The following is a 21,002-nucleotide window of genomic DNA, read 5'->3' as shown; positions in this document are numbered from 1 at the left end:
TGCCAAAAGCAGGGCACGGGCCCCCTCTGCGGTGGCATCAGGCCCGCACCCCCCAGGCACGCGGTGTGACGGAGCTGAGGAGGGCGATGGAGCTGGAGCCGGGGCCCCGATCCCACTGGGGGGGGGGCTGGTGCAGCTCACGGGGAGCCCCAGGGGGGTCAGGGAGGCGGCCGGATGCCTCTGTTCCCTGGCCGGGCGCCCGTGTCCCCTGGCAGGACGCTCCTGTCCCCCGACCACGGCTCGGCGGCGGGGCTGGAGTGCCACCTCTCGGGAGAGCCGGGAGAGAGTCGGCAGCAGGCAAGGCAGCCTCTACTCCAAATTTTAATGAAACAAATAAGTTAATAAGTTAATCAAGTGAGGTAACTACCGCTGGCTCGGGAGGTCTGCGGGGACCAGCCAGCCCCGGGGGAGGGTCCTACGAGTTAGTTCCTGCGTGTGGCTGCGGGCAAAGCTGTCACATGCACCCTCGCCCCGCGGCCGGGCACCCTCCCCGGCACCCACCCACCTCCCGCCCATCCCCGACACCCCACCCTCCCCTCGTGTCCCACCCCCGGGGCGAGGGGAGGGGTCAAGGGCGGTGCAGGAGCAAGTTGGGGGGGCTGCAAGCAGCTCTGGCACGGCCCGTGCTGGCCACATGCACTAAGGAGGCTGGAAAAGGAGCAGGGCAGGAGGTCCCCACTCTCAGGAGCAGAGGCACGGCCGGGCGAGGATGCAAAGGTCTGAATCCCAGAGAGGGGCTGCACTGGCAGTGAGGGGATCGATGGGATCCTGCCAGCCCAGGGCAGATCCCTCACCGCGGGTGTCACCCCCCCAGGACCCCCGGCTGGGCAGGAGCTGCCGCCAGCTCCAGCCTGGCAAACTTTGGCACGACCACAATCGCTTCCAGCCTGGCTCAGCCCAGCGCTGCCGGACTGGAAACCAGCCTGGGAACGGGACTGGAGCAGCACAGCAGCTGCTGTGGCTCTGCTGCAGGTGACATGCAAGGAGATCCCCCTGTCCCCACCAGGCAGTCACCCCCCCAGGCCCGGCCCATGCTCCCCGGACCACGGAGGGGACAGGGACACGGGGAGGGACAAACTGAGCACCGCAGGACCTGGCAGGGAGGGAATCCTCTAAGCAAGAGCAGGAGAGGGAGGGATGCTCCTTGGGGACAGTACCTGTGCCTGCATCCCTGCCTCCTCCACAGCCCCTGCCCAGCTTCACAGCTCCAGGGCCACCCTTGGGGGAAGGTTTTTCACCTGGCCCCAAGCCCCCAGGACCTCCAGGGTCCCCACAGGCAGCAGGATCCAGCCCTGTGAGCTGGCAGGGGGGTTGCTTATTGCCTATGTCCCCTCAGGTTGCTCTTCCCGGGGGTGTTGCATATTAAGACATTATTGCATAAATATATATATATATATATATATATATCTTCTATATATATATTGCCCTGGGAGCATGCACGGGCAGGCAGAAGGCTCTGCTGTGCTTCTAGAGAGGTGCAGCCCGGTGAGGGGGGGACAGACCCCCACTCCCCAAACAGGGGGGGCCCTGCTGCTGCCCTGACCCCGAGCGATGCAGGTCAAACCACACTGGGCTGTGCCCCCACAGCCCCGCCCGGCACCGGCAGCAGAAGGGAGGTGGGACCTTGCATAGCTGGTGGTGATCCCAGCTCAGTTCCGGGGGGGACCAGGCAGGACCCCACTGGGGAGCTGGACATGTCCTGAGAGCTGGGACTGGGGTACGAGCCAAACCCCAGGAGACTGGGCCAGCTTGGAGCATTCCCCGCCTTGGCTGGGGAGCACTCAGGGCCTCAGGAGCTGGGGGGGGGTGTTTCATGCCCCAGGAAGGGCAGGAGCATCCCAAGAGCGTGGTCTGGCCATGCCATGGGCTCCCACTGCGCCCCCAGAGCGGGCACCCCATTGCAGCTGTGCCCCCGCAGAGGAAGACTTGGCTCAAGTGACACGGTGAGGGCCGGGGCTGGGCAGGGCCGGTGGTGCCACAGCATTCCCAGCACCCCATCCCACGTGGGCAGGATCCATCCCGCTGCCTCCCGCTCAGTCCATGTTGGCGCTGGCCGACCTGGAGATGCTGAGGGTCTGGGCGGAGGCCGAGATGTCCTCGTGGTCCACAGGGCTGTGGTAGTCGGAGGTGATGTCGGGCTCGCAGGGCGGCACCCGCACGGCTGCCAGGCTGAAGGAGTTCGTGGAGCCCTTGCGGAGGCACTGGGAGTAGAGGCCGAGCAGCAGGTCCAGCTTGTGCTCGATGGATTGCACCTGCAGGGTGGGCAGGGTGGGGCTGAGCCGGTCCCCCCCCGCGGGAGGGGACACGGGAATCTCAGTTCCCCCATCCCGCGGGTGCCAAAGGGACGGGGGCACATTCCCTGGGGGTGTCCCCTCCTGACCTGCCGCTCCACCTTGACCACGCGCCCCATCATGCTGAGCTCGTCCACCAGCTCCATCTCCAGCGCCGGCTTCTCCCCCTTCTCCCTCACCTTCTTGTCCACAGCCAGGGCCCCCCTGCCCATGATCTGGTCCACGCTGGCAGGGAAGGAAAGGACAGAGCCCGTCACTCTCGAGGGTGTGTGAGGCCACAGGGGATGGGGAGAGGGCTCTGGGAACATGTCCCACCCACAGCAATGGGCCAGCACCTCATCTCGTGGGGGGAGACCCAGGGAACCCCACCAGCTCCAGGGCACCTCACCGTGTCTGCAGGCTCTTGATCCTGCCCAGCATGTCCAGGTGCCCGGCCGAGTACTGCTCGATGACGTCCTTGACGTCGTAGGGACGCAGCGTCTCCTTGAACTTCCTCTTGGCCACCAGGAACTTCAGGGTCCTGCAGGGACACCCGGGCTGGCTGCGGGGCACTGGGGAGGGACAGGGAGGTGCCCGGGGGGTGCGGGAGGGGACGGTCTCATCTGACAGGGAGGTGCCCGGGGGGTGTGGGAGGGGACAGTCTCACCTGACAGCCCGGATGAGGGTCTTCACCGCTGGCATGATGTCCTCGAAGGTCAGGTCGCAGTGGGAGCCCTTCTCCTCGCCGCTGTCCTCCTGAGGGCAGTCGGCTGCGGGTGCCAAGAGCAGGTGGATGGCAGAGACCCAGGGCTGCCCCCCCAGAACACCTGCAGCCCCCCCAGCGTGTCCCAGACCGCACCAGCAGTCCCAGGGCTCACCCTCAACCGGGGTCCGCGGTTTGAGCCTCAGGGAGGCGCGGAAGCGGGTGCGGTCGTTGAAGCTCCAGCTCTTCTGCACCTTGGTGGGGCTGGTGGCCTCGGGCACGTCCTCGGTGCTGGGGGAGCGGTGCAGGGGGGGCCCCAGCTGCTGGCGGCCGCGGCTGCCCTGGCGCTGGGAGCTGCTCAGCCAGATCCGCTCCTTGAGCCCCATCTTGTTGCTGTGGGGGGACAGTGGGGTGGGGGGAGGGAGGTGGCGTCACCGGGGGGGTGGGGAAGGGGACAGCGGGCACATGTGGTGCCCACCGTGGCGGGGGTGGCCGTGCTGAGCTCATGGAGAGCCCCCCTGGCACGCGGCAGGCACGAGCCAGGCCAGGAGCAGGCGGTACCACGGCGGGGGCAGCTCTGGGGTTTAACTCCTCTGAACACCTTTTTTTCTTTTGTGCCAAGAGCAGAGAAAGGAGGTGACAGACAGACAGGGAGAGTGGGGACAGACAGGTGTGGCAGTGGGGGACATGTGGCAGAGCCACTGACAGAGGCTGGTGGGAGCAGCCCTGCTCCTACTCCATCCCCTCTGGCACAGGGCACCCCGGGCACCCTCCTCCTCCTCCTCCAGGCTGCACCACCTAATCCAGGCTCTGCTCCTGCCCTAACACGAGCTCTGCTCCCAAAACCAGCCACTCCACTGGACTGGGGGGAAACACCAGGCATCATTTATGTAGGACCTACACAAAAACACCCCCTGAATGCTGCCTTTTGCATGATCTGGGACCCCAAGCACAGCTTGAGCCTCGGGAGGCCAAGTGGATGCACGGGGCAGGACTCCAAAGCCAGGGAGGACAAGGAGCAAATCCCACCCATGCTGCAGGACAGGATCCGTGGAATCCCAGCGTCTGGGGAGACTCCTGGATTTCCTGGGCCAGGAGTCACAGGGCAAGGCAGGGGTACAGGCAGGGTGGAGGCAGGGGTAGAGCCCTTCCCCATGCAGGCTGCTGGTCCGGAGGATGGGAATGGCTGTGTCCTGAGAGACCAGGCTGCGGGACAGGGGTGGGATGGGGTCAATCCGGGTGCATCAGCTGGTTGGATTTGGCATTCCCATCCACGATGCACGATGGGGAAACTGAGGCAGGGCTGCTGTGGGAGCCGGTGGGGGACAGTGGGGAGAGACCGCTGGGCCCAGGCCATGCACAGACACCCCCCTGCCTTGCAGAAGGACCCCCCCTTCAGCCTCCCCCTGCTCTGCCTCACTCCCCAGCCCTCCCCACGCCGCAGTCAGCAGGCATCCAGGTACGGAGCACCATGCATCCCGCCCTTCCCGGTCCCACTCTCCGCCGGGACGGGCAGGCAGCCAGCGCGGGCAGGCAGCAAGGACACGGTACCTCCGTCTCCACGTGCCCCACGTCTGCAAGAGCCTCCTCTTACCACTAAAGATGGGGCTGGAGGGTCAGGGCAGAGACACAGGAGAAAAGAGAGTCAGCCGCGGCCGGGGGTGGAAAACGCAGCATCCCGGGCCACATTCCCGACCCCCCGGGCCCGTGGGCGCGGGGTGCCGAGGTGCCACCGCTGAGCATCTCCCGCGGCTCCAGCCCCGCGGTACCGCCTCTGCCGGGGGAGGCGGCATTGTTTGTGTAGGTCCTGCATAAACGCGGCGCCTGTTCCGGTTCCGCGGCTCTGCCGGGAGGGTTCGGTGACGGGACGCGGTGCCGAGCGCTGGGACGGGGCGTGGGTGACCCCCCGAACCCCGCGGGGGCTCCGCGGCCCCCGGTCCCCGCCCTCCGCCGGGGCCGAGCGTTACCTGAGCCGCAAACACTTGTGGGGCTGCACGTCCTCCTCCTTCCAGCTTGGGGGGGGCACGGGAGGTTTGGGGGGGGAGGTTGGAGGGATGGAGAGGAGGGGGGTGAGCAGGAGAGGGGAGGAGAGAGAGAAGATGAGATGTTATGAAAGGTGATGCTCGCGGAGGAGATGGGGGGGCTCGGGCCCCCCGGAGAGGGGGTGCAGTCCTTCCCCTGGTCACCAGGACACCGAGCCCAGGCTGGTGCTGCTGCAAGGGAGCCCCCTGAGCCCAAACTCACCCACGCTGTGCCACATCTGGCAGCACAGGGGACACAGAGGCACGGTGCCTCCCCCCACCTCACCCTGCTGCTGGCCCAGGGCCCTGTGCCAATGTGCCAGTGCTGTGGGGGGTTGGCCAGCAGCCACGGTGGCACACCGGGGTCTCCAGGATGCTCTTCAGCCAAGGGGACCGGGGACACGGGGCAGAGCAGCCACCACCAGCAGCACGGCAGCCCTGACCCCCTCTTGCCTCTCCTGGTGGGCACTGGGGCAGCTCAGCATCGCTGCTCCCACTGCCAGGGGCAGGGGCAGCCCTTCTCACACCACAGGCTCTGGGCTTTGCTCCTTGCCTGGCTCTGCAACGAGGCCACACGGCCCCATCCCCACAACATGGCAGTGCTGCCTCTGCCAGGGTGTTTTCTGCCACGGTTGGTTCCCCCGTGCCAAGTCCCCGTGCCAGAGCCACATAAAAAAGGGGCTTCACAAAGATACAACAGCCCAGAGTTTGTCCTTGAGGACCAAACATGCCCACTCTGGAGCGGGGAACAGTGCTGGAAGCAGTGCCAGGAGCAGGATGGACTCCAGCAGGGCCCTGAGCAGGGAGCAGGGTCAGTTTGGGGTGGTGGGCACTGCTGGGGTCCAGTCTGGCAGTGATGGCACCGCGGTGGCATCGCAGGAGGACACAGAGGAGCAGAAGAGACAGAGCAGAGAGGAGGGAGAACACGGGGGCTGCCCCCTCCTACCTTTCCCCTGAACACGTGGCCAGGCTTTTCTGGGCAGGGGTGAAGGAGAGGTAAGTTGGTGGGGCTCTGTCGGGCAATTTTTTCACCTCTGAGTTCCTAAATCCTCCGTTGCGAACTCGGTGCAAGTGCTCAAACATAAGTACCAGCTCTCTGAGGTCGGGGCGAAATAAAAACAAGGAGAAATTAAATTTTCCAAAGCAAACCAAGGCCGAGCAGCGCCGGGTCCTCCTGAGCACAAACCAAAGCAAAACCGGGGTAAAACAAGAAGAAAAAAAAAAAAAAATCAACATTTTTGTTCAAAAGATAGGTTCTTAGTAGCAGGTTGAGGAATTTGGGGGGGATGGGGAGGGGGAGCTGGGATAGGGTCCCACAGAGAGGAGGGGTTGGACCTGTGCTGAGAGGGATGGGTCAGGCAGGGACAGGCAGGACACGCCTTGGATGGGGACAGGGGAACCTGCCACCATCAGATCCAGGGGTCTGGGCACAGCTGGAGTAGCCATGAGGGAAAAGCTCAGATCCAACAGGGATTGAGTCTGGCTCTATCTCAGCTCCCCACTGCAGGGGAAGTGGCTCCTGGCCCAGCAGGTGAAGCCCCCCATGATCTCAGGTGGTGATGCTCGGGAAGCTGCATCTCCTCGGTCAGGGACCAGAGGGACTCGCTGTTGGGGCTGTTAAGAGCCCTGTCTTTGGAAAAACAAAAGGTGGAACAGAAGAAGAACAAATTTGTCCCTGCAAAGGAACACAAGGGTGGAACAGGGCAGGATGCACAGGCAGGGATGAGGCACAGGGGTGGCAAACCCTGGTGAGCTCGGGGTGATGGGGACACACAGAGAGTCTGGAAAAGCTTTGGAGGTTCTTTGATCCACCCAACTACATCCCAGGGGCCATGGGAGGGAGAACTCTGCAGGGATGGGCCATGGGGCTCCCACTGGATCCCACCATGTCCATCTGGGTCCACACTCGGAGCCGGCTCCCATCCAGCTGCAGCTCCATGTCCCCAGCCAGGGGCTCCCTGTGCCGGGTGACACCGTCCTGTTCCCCACGGTGGTGCTGGAGGAAGGCAATGGATGGGGCGAGAGGGTGGGATGAGTGCTGGGTGCTGTGAGGATGATGAGGGTGGAGGAGGCTGCTGGACACTCCAGCAGATGCTGTGCTCCAGCGATCCAGGGCTGAGGAAAGTGTCCGTGCTGCTTGACCCCACCGAGCCCTCGGCGGCTCCACATGGTCCCTCCTGGGCTGCTCATCCCCACAGAGACCCCCCAGGAGCCCCTCAGCCCTTGCCCCCTGCCCTGCCTACCTGAAGGTGGGCAGCAGGCTGTCGTAGTAACACCACGTGGCCGTCAGGTACGCCCGGCTGATGTCGGTGGAGTACAGGCGCCAGGCAGCCTGCGGGGAGAGAGACCACGGGAATCGGGATCAGTCGGGGGGTGAGACACCCCGCACTGACCCCTCCATCCCCCCGGCCACCACAGAGCCCAGCCCAAAGGAGCCAAGTGTTGGACACGGGGTCTGGGTGCTCCCTGCAGCAGGCAGGGGCAGGCGGAGGAGGAGAGGGGGCACAGCAGAGCATTCCTGGGAAGGGACGGGGCAGGACACGCCAGCCCTGCACTACCTGGATCAGGTTTGCCGCCGGAGTCCTCCTCTTCTCGAAGTGCTTCTGCCGGTGCTGCTCCTGCACTTTGAGGGCGAAGCCGGAGCCCAGGATCCCCTGGGGACGGGAGGGGACGGGGCTGTGGGTGCTGGCAGAGGCTGGCACCCGCACAGGGGTGGGTTTGCCCCTTTTCCTGCGATTCCTGCGGGGCACGAGGCGCAGGGACCCCCCTCCCAGCCCTACTCACGGCGGGCAGGGCGAAGAAGGAGATGCCGAGCAGGGCGAAGCCGGCAGCCAGCATCCGGCCCAGCCACGTCTGCGGTGCCTTGTCCCCGTAGCCGATGGTGGTGAGCGTCACCTGCCCGGGGGCGGAGCAGGGCGAGGCCTGGAGGGAGCTCTCCCCACGCGGCCCCATCCCACCCTCCTCGTCCCCCTCCCGGGGCCGGGGGGCCGTGGCAGCCCAGCTTACCGTGCCCCACCACAGCGAGTCGGCGTAGGTGGCGAACTGCACGTTGGCGTCTTTCTCGGCCAGGTAGACGAGGAAGGAGGCGAAGATGAGCACGAGGAAGCCGATGTACCAGGCGGTGATGAGCTCCTGGGGGGAAGGGGCACGAGGGGTGAGGGGGGGCACAGGATGGGGGGCGCGGTGAGGGACGGGGCCTCCTCACCTTGCTGTGGGCGTAGACGACGGAGCCCAGCAGCTTCCAGGTGCCGCCGCGGCGGTCCATGCGCACCATGCGCAGGATCTGCAGGAAGCGCATGCTCCGCAGCGCGGACGTGGCGAAGATGTTGCCCTGGGTGCCGGCGGCGATGATGGCCACCGAGGCCACGAAGACGATGAAATCTGGCAGGGGGAAACCAAGGTCAGGGGCGTGGGGCTTTTCCCAAACGCTGCCATCCCCCCAAAACCCGTGGCTTAGTTAGAACAGCTGGGACCAGTTCATCGCTGTGTGGGTGTAACCCAAATCTGTGTATTCCATAGCCCTCCATGCCATTGCCCAGGAACTGTTATCAATAGACCATTTACACCCTCTGCCCAGAGCAGCCCTGACTCCTCAGGCCATAAACTGGGTGTTAAGAGGCCTGCAAGATAGGAGGATGCTCCTGTCCTCACACCCAGTGTGGAACTCCCCACCCTGAGGGAGGCACTGGGCATTCCTGCCTGAACTGGAGGATATATAAGCTTGGGGTCTTGGGACTTTTTTAACCACTTGTGGGATCCAGAGGAAAACTGCAGACCACCACTCTCAACCAGACTACAGACCACTACTCTCAACCAGACTGAAACCACCACTCTCGACCAGACTGAGACCACCACTCTCGACCAGACTGAGACCACCACTCTCGACCAGACTGAGACCACCACTCTTGACCAGACTGCACCACCACTCTCACCAACAGGTGTTTTCCCCTCTCCTTTTACTTTGGACTCAGGGGGCCCAACGAACACCACTCTGTTCACGCCCCAGGGCGCTGGGTTATACATTTGGGGTTTGTGGGTTAAAACCAATTGTTTGCCCGTATAATCGTACTTATTGTATTATTTCATTGAATTGTTATTCTGACTTGCAATCTCTCTTTTGAGCTGGGTTCGTTTCCCCTGCTGGCTTACCTTTAAACCAGCACAACCCCATACCTATAACGCAGAAGGGTTTCCTGGCGAAGCGGAACCGGCCCCGCCAGCCCCGGTAGCGGCAGCAGCAGCCGGCGGACCAGACGCGGATGATGTACTCCATGCCAAACACCACGATCATGACGAACTCCTGAGGGGCAGAGAGGGGTGAGGGGGGGGCAGGGGGACTCAGCTTGGGGGGGCAAAACCTGAAATAGTGCTATGGTGTCCCCCCAAGGCCACGGGAGCCGCCCCGGGGGAACGGGGGCAGTGAGACGGGAGCCGCAGCCGTCGGGGCTGTCTGAGCGTCCCGGCTCTCCTGCCTCGCTCTGAGCTGGGTCCTTTTCCTCCACCGTCAGCATTGTCCTCCTACCTCTCGCACGAACAAGCCCCCGTTCTGCTTACTCGCAGGAAAGTCACAAGGACCTTCCCAATTTAGTCTCCATCACTCGGGAGAAGTCCCGCGTCAGCTCTTTCTGACAGTTTGGGGGAAAGTTGCCTTTTTTAGCCCCTCCTGCCCTGCCTTTTCCAGCGGTTGATGCCTCTCTGCAGCACAGAGGGACTGGGGCGGGATGGACCCCCCCTGAGCCGTGGGGACACCCCCAGCAAGGCCACCCCCAGCTCCACCCCAGCGTGCCAGAGAGGCTGCCATCCTTGGATCATCGGGGACGGCCGGGCTGGGAGAGGGTCGGAGGAGTTTTGTCCGTGATCTTGACCGAGTCTTTCAGGGTGCAATGTGGGGAGGGGGAATTCAAGCCCCAGCCCTGCTCCTGCATCACTTACCAGGATGAAGAGGCACTCGTTGGCCAGTTTCTGGTGCTCCTGGATGGTGGAGAAGACCGACAGCACCAGGCAGCTGAAGACGAGGAGGAATCTGGAAGGGCAGAGTGTCAGTGAGGGCACCAGGGTGGTCGGGGGACCCGAGCACTGGGGCAGCCAGGGGAGCCCAGCCCACAGTGCTGCCCCCCACTCGCAGCCTGAGCCCCCCAGCCAAGACCTCCACGGCCGTGGCTGAGCCACCAGAGCCACAGTTTGCCCCTAGATGGTGGCATGGAGCCACTGGGGAGCCCGGGAGCAGCCGTGGGGCTCGGTGCCAGGCTCCACCTCGGCCCTGCCTCGGCTCTTAATTAAAGGCAGGGAGGGAGATGAGGGGTCCCACACCGTGGAGAGTTTTGCTGCTGCAGAAAGGGGACCAGAGCTTCTCCAGACTGTCCCCAGCACCACTGCCACCGTGGGGACCTGCCAGGGCCACGGGGACCACCTGGGAACAGCCGACCCAGGGGAAGGGTCCCCAGGGAGCTGCTCCGGGGCTGTTCATCCCCGAGCGCTGGGCTCAGGAAACAGGGGCTTTGGCCCATTTAAAGTAAGGAGGGGGGGGGGAAAGAAGTAGACTCTGAAGCTGAAGCAAATGAAACTCCAAAAATACATTTTTTTTCCCCTGATCCAGCTATTCTAAAAAAGGAAAGTGGAGGGCTTGTGCCACGGGCCCACGTGACGGCAAAGGGCCACTGCTCCGTCAGAGCCGGCTCCGGGAACCCATGTCCCACTGGGCAGCACTGGGATGGCTTGGCTGAGGCTGGCAGTGGCCCTGGCACCCTGTCCCCGAGCTGGGGGGCACCCATCTCCCCCCCTCCAGCACCGTCACCCCACAGTAGGGCTGGGGAGTAGCACCCGAAACTCAGTGCCCAGCCTAAAGGAGACAGGTGGGTCCCCCTTCCCCCAAAAGTGCTGCTGGAGATGGGACTGACAGCAGAGAAACCACAGGGAATGGGAGAAGTGCTGGATGCAGAGCATGGAGGAGGGAGAGCTGGAGCCACACACCAACAGGCACGAAGGGGCCCGGGGTGTCACAGCCTTGTCACCCCCCTGCCCTCGCTGCAGAGGATGATGCTCCTCTCCCGGGCACTCCCCACCCGCAAGGCAGAAGGTTGGAGCCAGTTCCTTCTCCCTCTGAATTATTAATTGGGGCTCTTTCCTCCGGCGCAGCAGTTCTGGAATTAACCCCTGCGGGCACAGCGGTGCCCCCGTGCTGTGGGCAGGGAGCACTGGGCACCGGGCTGAGGAGGGAAACACAGCCCAGGGTAGAGCTCTCAGCTTTGTGCATCATCAGCAATAAAGATTATCCAGGCAGGATTTCGCAGGCAATTACACGGGCAGCGAGGCACAAAGCAGAAGAGAAGGCAGAAATCTCCCAGCCTGCAAAGATTTGTGCCTCCCTCCTCATCCAGGGAGCGGTGCTGGGGGGGGTCTCCGGGCCCCGGGCACACGCTGATCCCACGGGGACCTGCTGTGGGTGGCCCTGGCTCTGGTACCGAGCCGGAGCCCCACACGTCACCCACCGGGTTGGAAACCTGCCCCGCCGCGGTGGGGATGCCTCCCACCCGGCCCCCTCGGCATCCCACGGGATTTGGGGAAGGATACAGGCATGAGAGGCCCCACGGGGCCGGCTGGGAAAGAAACTTCCTGGGAACGCATCACCTGCTAGGAATTAACTCGCAAAGCCTGGGCAAACGCCCCGGCCCGGCCGCCGGCAGCGCCTAAGCGGCTTAGGGAAGGGTCAGATGCCTGAAGGCGGCGCGGGAAGCCGGGAATCAGCATTCCCCCTTTCCTCCGGGGCAGGAATGCTGCTCTCAGCAGCTCCACCCCACTACAAGGGGGGTGTCCCACACCGACCCCTCCGTCAAAGACCACGGTGTGCCGGCAGCACCAGGATCCCCACCCCAATTCACTGCTCTTCCCACCTACCAAGGGGGCTGAAAAAACAAGGAACACCGCCAGGGAAATGGGGAGAGGGCAGAGACAGTGGGATAGAACCCGGCAGGAGCCTCGCTGTCTCCCCGTTCCCCTGCTCCAGCATCCTGGGGAATGGAGAGAGCAGATGCTGCTGTAGCTGAGCCACTGTTTCACCTCTCCCCAATAAACTTCCCATCTCCAGCCCCCTCCCCGCAGAGTCCCACACCCCTCCCTGCCAGCACGGGAGGCGATGTACCACGGGATGTGCCACCAGCAGCCTGGGCACAGGGACGGGCCCCTCCGGCTGCCGTCACCCAGCAGGAGCAGAGCCCGTCTGCAGCAACACTCCTCCCCAAAATAATAATTAAAACGCGGCAGGGGCCCGGCTCGGAGCAGGTGAATCTCCTCCCATTAATCTTCATTAGGGTGGACTCTGCCATATGCTGCTTCCCGAGCCGGCGGAGGAACAGGTGAGCTGGGAAAGCTGCTGAGCTCAGGGGAAGCAGGGCCAAGTCTGCCCCGGATGGTGAAGAGCTGTGCTGGGCAAGGGGGCACCGGTTGGCCCCCAGTGCCCACCCGGCTGCACCCCGGTATAGCCGGGGACGAGCCGCGATCCTCGGAGCCTGTGCGGCGGGATGGGGCTGGAACAGCCCGCCCAGCTGTGCCCCCCAGCCCCCAGCACGGGGACGGGGGTGACATTGGGTGCCCCGTGCCCCGGCAGGGCTGGCCCGGCCCCCGCTTTGCCCTGCCCTGCAGGGAAGCCCCGAACCGGGGGCACAGGCAGTGCCGGGTGATAACTCAGCGGAAGGAAAACACCACGCGCCGCAGGATAAACAGCCCAGCCATGGGATGAGCGAGCAGGCAGGCTCCGGGAACGGCACGACTCCCTTCCCCGGCCAAGCCTGGCCCCCTCACGGTGCCCCGGGCCGTACCCACAGCTGTGCCACCGCTGGAACCGCCTGTTTAGAGCAAAACCGCCCGAGCCCGGCTCTGGTGGGGATGAGGATGGGGATGGTGTTTCACCCTCCGGGCTCCCCATCCCGCGAGGTCCAGCTCCCCGAGCACCCTCTGCAGCTGTATAAACAGCGTGTCCCATAAATCCCCATCCCTCGCCCCAGCAGCCCTCCAGGAGAGGTGGAGCAGGAGGCCTGTCTGCTCCAGGGGATATAAATAACCGGGGTGTAGCGGCCCTGTTTGCGCCCGTAACCATGGCAGGGTCCGTCCCACGCCGCACAGAAGAGAAGCAGAAAAGCTCCGAGTGTTTCCCCACGGTCAGGGAAACCAGAGCTGGAGTCGGGAGCCGTCCAGCCCCGCTGCAGCTCCAACACCACAAACCCCAGCACACGCTCAGAGCCGGCCCTGTTAGCAGCAGCAGCAGAGGAAGGGCACTGCTCCCAGAGCCCTCCTCACCCCCACAGCCAGGGGTGAGGCAGGGTGGGGTGTTCCCAGTGCCCTGACAGAGGCTGGAAGCAGAGCTGGGATGCAGAGCTGGGATGCAGAGCCTGTCTTCAGGCTGCATCCCACGGCAGGGACCCGGCGGCACCCACAGCAGCAGGGTGACGTCCAGATGACGTCCCACAGCACACACGAGCCCGTGGCCCCAACACCTTTGTTCTTTGGGAGCCAGATCCCGCTGATGGCATTGTCCATCACGCTGGCAGGGCACGTGTCTGCACCCCAGTGCCACCCCCAGCCCCCCGGCCCTGCGGTCCCCACGGGGAGCACGGTCACAAGGCTCCTGTGGATGGTGCCAAGACACTCACACGGAGCAGCCGAGATAGTTTTGCTCTTGAATCATCTGGCAAAGAGCTGGGCTGGAGGGGGGGGGAAGAAACCAGAGTGTTTTCCAGTGCACCTCCTGTGCCCGCTGGGCCTTGCACCCCTGGGGAGGGATCGGGGCTGGCACCCTCCTCCAGCGCCCGGGGAAGGGATGGGATGGGGACATTTGGGGTGCAGCAACATGAACGGCCCAGAGAAGTCCAGGCAGGATGGGACCCCCAAAGCAGGGAGGGCAGCAGCACCCACAGGCAGAGGGGGCAGGTTTAGGGCCTCACCCCGGGGGTTGCTGTCGGGGGGGGGGGGGACACAAAGATCCAAAAGCTCTCCAGGGTGACTCAGCACCACCCCTGCACCCCCTGGCAGTGAAGCACCCCCTGGCAATGGGGCTCAACCCCATCCTCAAAACTGGCACCTCCCGTGCTGGGCTGGGGGGGTCCGACAGGAGCAGCAAAACGGGAAAAGGGAAAAAGCCAGGAAGGAAAATCAATGCCCAGTTTCATGTTGCGCCGAAGCCGCTTAATTTTATGCCCCGGTGACACCGCGCCGGGCCCGGGAAAGTGCTGTGCCTGCTCCTCTCCCCGCTGGCATCGCCCCCAAACCAGCTCCCCTTTCAAACCCAGGAAAGGCGAGCAGGGCCAGCCCTCAGAGGGCACAGGGGGCACAGCCTCCAGCCCCTCTGGTTGTGGCACCCCCTCAGCCCTGGGGGGGACAAGTTAAACGCCTGGAGTTTGAAATGAGGTTTTTCTGAGCAGGCGCTGGAGGGTCAGCGTTGAGCAGGGATGGAGCAGCTTCCCTGCAAACCAGCCACGGCTCCAGCCCTCTGAACAGTCCTGGGTGGGATGGCAAGGGCTGGGATTTGGGGCTGCTGCGGGCAGTGACCACAGTGCCACCCCCGGCATGGCAGGGAAGGGCTTTCCTACTCTGCAAGCAATGGTGGAGGGGTGTGACGAGGCAGAGGACACAAAAGTGGGGGTGACAGACCCTCTGCCCACCTCAGCCCTCTGCCATAACAGGATCCGAGCACAGGGATGCTCTGGCACAGACGAGCTGCCAGCACCCTGGTCCCTGCCCAGAGCACAGGGGACACATCCCACCCCCTCTGTCCTGCTGCCCTGAGCCAGCTGGGATTTCCCACGGCCCCAAGGTGCCTGGCCAGCCCTGAGCCGAGGAGAGCCCTGCCTGGCATCACCCAGCCAGTGCCAGATGGCACCGGGGCTCTGACAGGACCTGCCACCCTTCTGTCCCCACGACGTCCATGGGGATCCAACGGCACCAAACACGCAGCAAGGACAAGGATGGAGCTCTGTGCTCCTGTCCCCTCCTGCCCCAGGCACAGGGTGACACTTCCACAAGGCAAATAAAACCCAGGCAAGGTGCCACCAATGGCACAGGCAGGGGACCGGGCCTGGCAGGGGGGACACTGCTCCAGGCAGGGGATTGCGGTTGTTACTGGTGCTGCTGGCTCAGTCTTCCCTAATTTGCTCCAGGTTAAACTGTTCTGTATGAAAATGTTCCTCTAGGAACGGGAAAAGTGCTGAGCTGAGCTCCTGGTGCACCCAGGAGCAGTTTCATAACCACCAACACAAGCTCCCAGACCCCGGATGGCACCGAGAGCCGCTCTGGGGGGGCCTGGTGGGTGAGGAGGGGTTGCTGCAGGGACAAGCCACAGTGGGCAGCAGGAACAGCTGGAACTGGACACCTGGACAGCTGGGTGGTGCAGCTCCAGGCTGCAGGAGACCCCTTGGCAGGGCAGCCCCCACTGATGGGACACGCAGCCGTGCCCGTGCCAAGGGCAGGAGCCCACGGCAGCTCTGCCGGGAGCAGGGAACAGCCTTCCCGCTTGCTGAAGAGGAGGAGATTGGAAAAGGAAGTTGATATTTTGCCTTCTGGCTCTAAAGCCTTTCGGTTAATGCTCTGGGCTCGCTCCTGGATTTCCTCCATAAGCTCTGGGGCTCGAAAGTCTCATTCCAAGCAAAACGCAGCTTTGTGAGCCCGGCGAGCGCGGCTGTGCCATGGTCAGTGCGGGGCTGGAGGGGGTCAGCCAACTCCACACACCTCAGAACCTTGGCTTTCCACCTGCACGGGCACCCCTGCCCACACCACCCCCAGGCAGAGCTGGCAGCAGGCTCAGGGGCTGCAGAGATGGTGCAGCCACCAAACCACCCAGCCCGGAGCAGGCGCTGGTTCAAGGAGTCGTTCGGGATCAATTTGCCGACAGAAAGAGGCTGAAGTCGGTCAATAAACGGGATGGGCTCAGCCCGGCTCCTGCTCCCAGCCCTGAGCTGCTCCGGGGAGGGAAGCGCGTCACTTCTCAGCGGGTATTTCCATTTTAGCAGTTCCCAGCCCTGCCTCGGAGCCAAGACTGCCCGGGGGAGGCAGCGCAGCCGCCACTCAGGGGACGGCTCTGCCCCCAGCACTGCCTCGACCTCGGGCCGGGGGCTCCATCCCCCCCTGCCTCAGCTACCCCCCGGGTGGGGGCAACACCTTCTTCCTCTTTTGTAGGAAAAAAAAAAAGACAAAGGTATCGAGGCACACAAATCATCCCTGAGAACTTCAACACCACTGCAACAGCTTAGCAGCTCCCATCTGCTGCGGGAGAGGAAAAAAAACCCCACAACACAACTTGGAAGGAGCCAGAAATGAGCAGCAGTTACAGGGAAGGCTTTCACAGAACAGATGTCCACACCTTGCACCCACTGTGGCGTCTTCCCACAGGCTTCGGGGGGTCCCTGGCAGGACTCTGCCCTGCAGCTGCCTCGGCCCTAAAATGAAGTGAGCAAGTGAACACAAACCCTCCCCAGCGAAGGCTGAAGGTGCTTTGCTCCTGCTCTCGATGGCTGCACGGTCTTGTGGGACAAAGCCCATCACCCAAGAGCTGGGGCCAGGCCCAGCAGGGTCTGGAGGGGCTTGGTGGGCCCTGCAAGAGGAGCTGCTGGGTTGTTTCTGGGGCAAAACACGCTCGAATCACGAGGGCGAAGCGGTGAAGGACACGCAGGGCCCCGCTGCGAGACGAGCGGGAGCATCTCTGTTCCACAGCCCGTGAGCACCTACGCCAGAGAGTCTGATTGCCTCCCCTGGCAGGGGCTTTGGCTGCCATCTCTAATTCCTTGCAGGAGAAGCTCTTCCAAGGGTGGTATTTTCCACGCAGGAATTCTGGCGGGAGCCCACTGCGGAGGTGTCGCAGGCGTTACAAATGGGCCCCGGGCTCCTCTGGCGGCTCCCCGGGGAGCTCAGGTGCCCTTTTATCCAGTGACAAATTCATCCTGCCAGCTCGATGTGCTAACTTAGGCAAGACCCATTTTCCTGCCTCTTAACGAGCTCCAGCTCACGCACACCCCGGGAACGAGGCGGCACCGCTCCGGGGGCAGAGGGAAGGAGGCAACACTTGGGCTCACGTTCTCAGAGAGGGGCCGAGCCCACAGCACCATGAACACGCCTGGCACACACCAGGCAAAGAGGGAAAACACCTCCTTCCCCGTGGCCGGGGCAGTGGTGTCCTGGCAGTGTCCCCTCGGTGTCCCAGCAGTGCCACCGGAGCAGAGCGGGAGGGTCCCAGGTTGGGAAATCCAAAATAACCCCCCAGCACGGAGCCTCCCTCTCTCCCCACGGCCTCCCAGTGGGGTATGGACACCCCAACTCTGCAGCCCCTCTGAGGAAACACCCCCGAGGGGCTGAAGCTGTTCCCCAGCCCTGAGCTGAGCCTGCTTGTCTTGGAGAAGCTTCTGCTTGGCAAGAGCCTTTGGATGCTCAAATCCAGCAAGGAAAGCTGGAGCAGCATCACAGTGCCTGGGAAAACACACCGAGCAGGGCAGGGAGCAGGTGTGCTCCTGGGAGCATCCCGGGCTCCGGCTCTGGAGAGGGATGTTCCAGTGCTGGGGACCAACAGTGACCCCGGAACGGGCACAGCTCCCGGGGTACAGCAGGGACAAGAACACTCCCACTGCCCCCCATCCCACCCGGACTCGGGTCTGGGGGTGCTGGGCTGGCACTTCTGCCTTGTCCCAACGCACGACAGGACAGGGTCCCTGCTCCCACCCAGACCTGCTGGAGCCCTCGGGGGGCTCCTGCCTTTGAGGGTCTTCCCAGGCTCAGAGACCCCGGGCTGGGACAGCGGCAGAGCAGGACGGTGACCCGGTTCCCTGCTGTGCCCCCGGGAAGGGGCTCCGGGTCACCGAGGGGACCGAATCCCATCCCCGGGGACCGAGTCCCATCCCCGGGGACAAGCTCAGCTCCTCGCACCGGACCCGCCGCAGGACTCGCCCCGCCCGGGGTCCCCCCGGGTGGCGGATCCCCCATCGCGCTGCTCCCATCGCACCGGGAGCGGCACCGGGAACCGGCGCGTCCCCCCCGCCGGACGCTCCCGGTGGAGAAACTTCTCCGGCGGAGCCCGGGGGGGCTCGCGGGGAGCGGCGGCTGCCCCGCGGTGCTCCCGGTGCTCCGGGCGCTCCTTCCCCCGGCAGCGCCCGCTCCCGCCGCCCCGCCGGCACCGGGGACCCCCCGAGCACCCCCCCCAGCCCCGGTACTCACATGAAGACGTGGTAGATGAAAGCCCACCCTCGGGGCCGCTCCAGCACGTTGTAGAGGCAGTTCTGGAGGCGGCGGCGGCAGCAGCGCGGGGCCCCGGCGGGGCGGGGGGCGGCTCCGGGGCGCGGCCCCGCCAGCAGCCCCCGGCGGCGGGGCGGGGGTGGCGGCGGGGGGGTCCCGCCCGCGGGGGTCCCCGCGCCCTCGGTCCGCACCGCCGTCAGCGCCGGCCGCCGCTCCCCGGCCATGGCCGCCCCGCTCAGGCCGCCGCCCGCAGCATGGCCCCGGCCAGCGCGGGACCCCCGAGCCAGCCCGGGGCCGCTCCCGGGGCCACCTGCCTTTAGCTGCCCGCCGCCGCCGCCGGGCCCTCCCCCGCCACCTCCCCCGCCCGCCCGGCCCGCCCCGCCGTACCTGGCCCCCGCCCCCGGGGCTCCGCGGGACGGGGCGGGCGCCGGGAGGGGGATGCGGGGATGCGGGAGAGGCGGCGGCACCCCCCGGGGGTGGATGAGCCTTGGGCACCCCCCGGTCCGGTGAGGGGACCCCGCGGGGTCTCTGGGGACAGGGGGTGTCCTGCTGCGTGCGGGGTGTGGAGCATCCCGGGAGTGGGCAGCGCACACCACATCCCAGCTGCATCCCAAACTGCAACCCAGACCGAATCGCATCCCAAACCACATCCCAAACTGCATCCCAAACAGTATTGCATCCAAAATCACATCCCAAACTGCAACCTAAACCAAATCACATCCCAGCTGCATCCCAAACTGCAATCTAAACAGAATCATATCCAAACCACATCCCAAACTGCATCCCACATCGCATCCTAAACCACATCTCAAACCGATTCACATCTCAAACCACATCCCACACCACATTCCAAACACATCCCAGAGTGAGAGTGCCCAACCCACGCAGGTTGGAGCATCCCTGGAGGAGATGGAGCACCTCTGGAGGCAGTGGAGCATCCCACATCCACACCCACCCACCCTCTGCAGACTCAGCCTTGAGCCAGGCTCCGAGTTCTCCCAGCCAACACCCACAGCCCTTGGCTCTCCCACCTCATTCCCCTTGGCTCCACACAACCTCCCACCAACAGCAGGGAAACCAGGCAGGCTGCTGGGAATTCCCTTTCCAAGTAAGCTGGAGGCAAATGCCCCATCCTGGCAGCGTCCATGTGCTCTCACACCTTTGGAGAACCCACATGTCTCCTCTGTGCTCCCCTCCAACCCTAACCCCTGCAGCCCCCCCAAAACGTGCTCCCCGAGGGGACACAGTGCCCTGAGCATCCCCCCAGCTCGTCTCACCCCCCAGCAGACGCTCCTGACCTTCATCCTGCCGCGTTCTGTTCAGCATATTCCCCTCGGGAGGAGGTTTAGGTTTCACCTGGGATTGATTAAAGCCTCGGGGCTGTGGAGGGTTAAGGTGACCTGGAAAGGACTCTGGACCAAGGTGGGCACTCGCTGGAGGTGACCCAGGGCGGGTGGGAGGTGCTTTGTTCCCAGGGCTGTGGGTCTCTGCACGCAGTGGGCAGGTCCCATCCACACCTCCCCACCTGCCCAAACGCTGGGAACTTCCATGGAGCCTGGAGCTGGGAGGTTTTGGAGGGGAGCCAGGGAGTCTGAATCAACACAGCACCAGCTGTCAGAACGAGCAGAGGTTTTGGGAAGCCATCCCAGGATTTGCTGGCTTTGCCCCCCACTCGCCCCCAGCTGTGGGGGTCCCACAGAGCCACTGGTGTTCCCCACTCTGGGGAGGCTTTAAGGAGGATTCCCGAGGCCGGGGGAAGTGAGGGGGAGGCCCGAGCGCTCGGAGCCTGCTGCCCTCTCGGGATTGCAGCTCAAGTTCCTGGCACGGATTGGAGGCCAGGATTTGCATCTACAGGATTTCCAGTAAGTTTTGCAGGCCTGGAATGCAGCTGCAGAGCAGCGGGGTGGGGAGAAGGACCGGTGGGACTGGGGCAGTTGGGACCCCTCATGGGGGGACAGGGATGGGAGAAAAGCCCTGCCTGGCCCCCCAGATTTGGGGGTGCTGGGGGGTCCTGGGGGTGACACTGCAGAGGGGAGGAGGCACCCAGTCCTTGTGTGTGAGGGAGCCTGACTTGAGTGAGCAGATGGGCAGAGCTGGGGGCTCCAGGGGTCCCAGGGATGGCACTGTCCAGGGACAGTGGTGGGGGACTGGGAAGGGCTGTGGAGCACCTGCTTCCCGGGAGGCTTGGCCTCATCCCAGGGCACTGAGCTCCTGGCATCGGTGCTCACCACGCTCTGACAAAGTGTCTGGGACACCCAGGCCTCCCTCTGCTCCCTTCTTCCTACTGCCCTCTGGGCTGGGGGCTGCTCTGCCCCAAAACCAGGGGGAGCCCCCAGTCCAGGTCCTGGCGCTGCTGTGGGGCCATCCCAGATCTCACTGCCCTGGCCCCAAGCTGGGAGCAGTGCCAGTGTCACCAGGAGCGGGGGCACATCCCAGAGCAGCCCCACAGGAGGAACAGAGATGATCCCACCCCACTCTGCTGCAACGGGGGGGTGGGACAGGGCAGGGACTCGGCTCCTCTTCCCATCTCCAAAGGTGAGGGAGGAAAAATGGATGGGGACTCCAAGAGAGCCCTGCACCCCTGGGCTCTCCAGTTCACAGCCACTTCCCTCTGGTGGCAGCAGGTCCCTGGGAAGATGGATCTGAGTCCCGTGGGGGAGAAGAGCCAGAGCTGATCCCCGAGGGAACAGTTTTCCAGCGCTGGCTGCAGGTGGTGACCCAGAGCCCGTGACAGGACGGTGCCTTTCCCTGCCTCTCACACCTGGTGGCCCTCTGGGACCTGGTCCCCAGGGTGGCAGTGTG

General features: G+C 64.4%; 1 protein-coding gene across 1 annotated transcript; it reads right to left on the bottom strand.

The window, feature by feature from the left end:
- Positions 1-349: 349 nt before the first annotated feature.
- On the bottom strand, positions 350-19,376 carry KCNQ4 (potassium voltage-gated channel subfamily Q member 4). Its single transcript, XM_051794413.1, has 15 exons — positions 19,360-19,376; positions 18,183-18,728; positions 9,927-10,017; positions 9,168-9,294; positions 8,200-8,375; positions 8,001-8,126; positions 7,779-7,889; positions 7,553-7,648; positions 7,238-7,326; positions 5,941-6,090; positions 3,149-3,366; positions 2,938-3,040; positions 2,680-2,811; positions 2,381-2,516; positions 350-2,252 (listed from the first exon to the last, which is right to left on the bottom strand). The coding sequence occupies exons 1-15, from the start codon at positions 19,374-19,376 to the stop codon at positions 2,034-2,036; spliced, it is 2,337 nt and encodes a 778-aa protein (XP_051650373.1). The 3' UTR covers positions 350-2,033.
- Positions 19,377-21,002: the final 1,626 nt, after the last annotated feature.

Source organism: Manacus candei, unplaced genomic scaffold (genome assembly GCF_025592945.1).
Source record: "Manacus candei isolate 608988 ecotype Guabito, Panama unplaced genomic scaffold, ASM2559294v1 h1tg000038l, whole genome shotgun sequence".
Lineage (NCBI taxonomy): Eukaryota > Metazoa > Chordata > Aves > Passeriformes > Pipridae > Manacus > Manacus candei.
The sequence above is the reverse complement of the archived record's forward strand: the minus strand, read 5'-3'. Positions and strand labels throughout refer to the sequence as shown.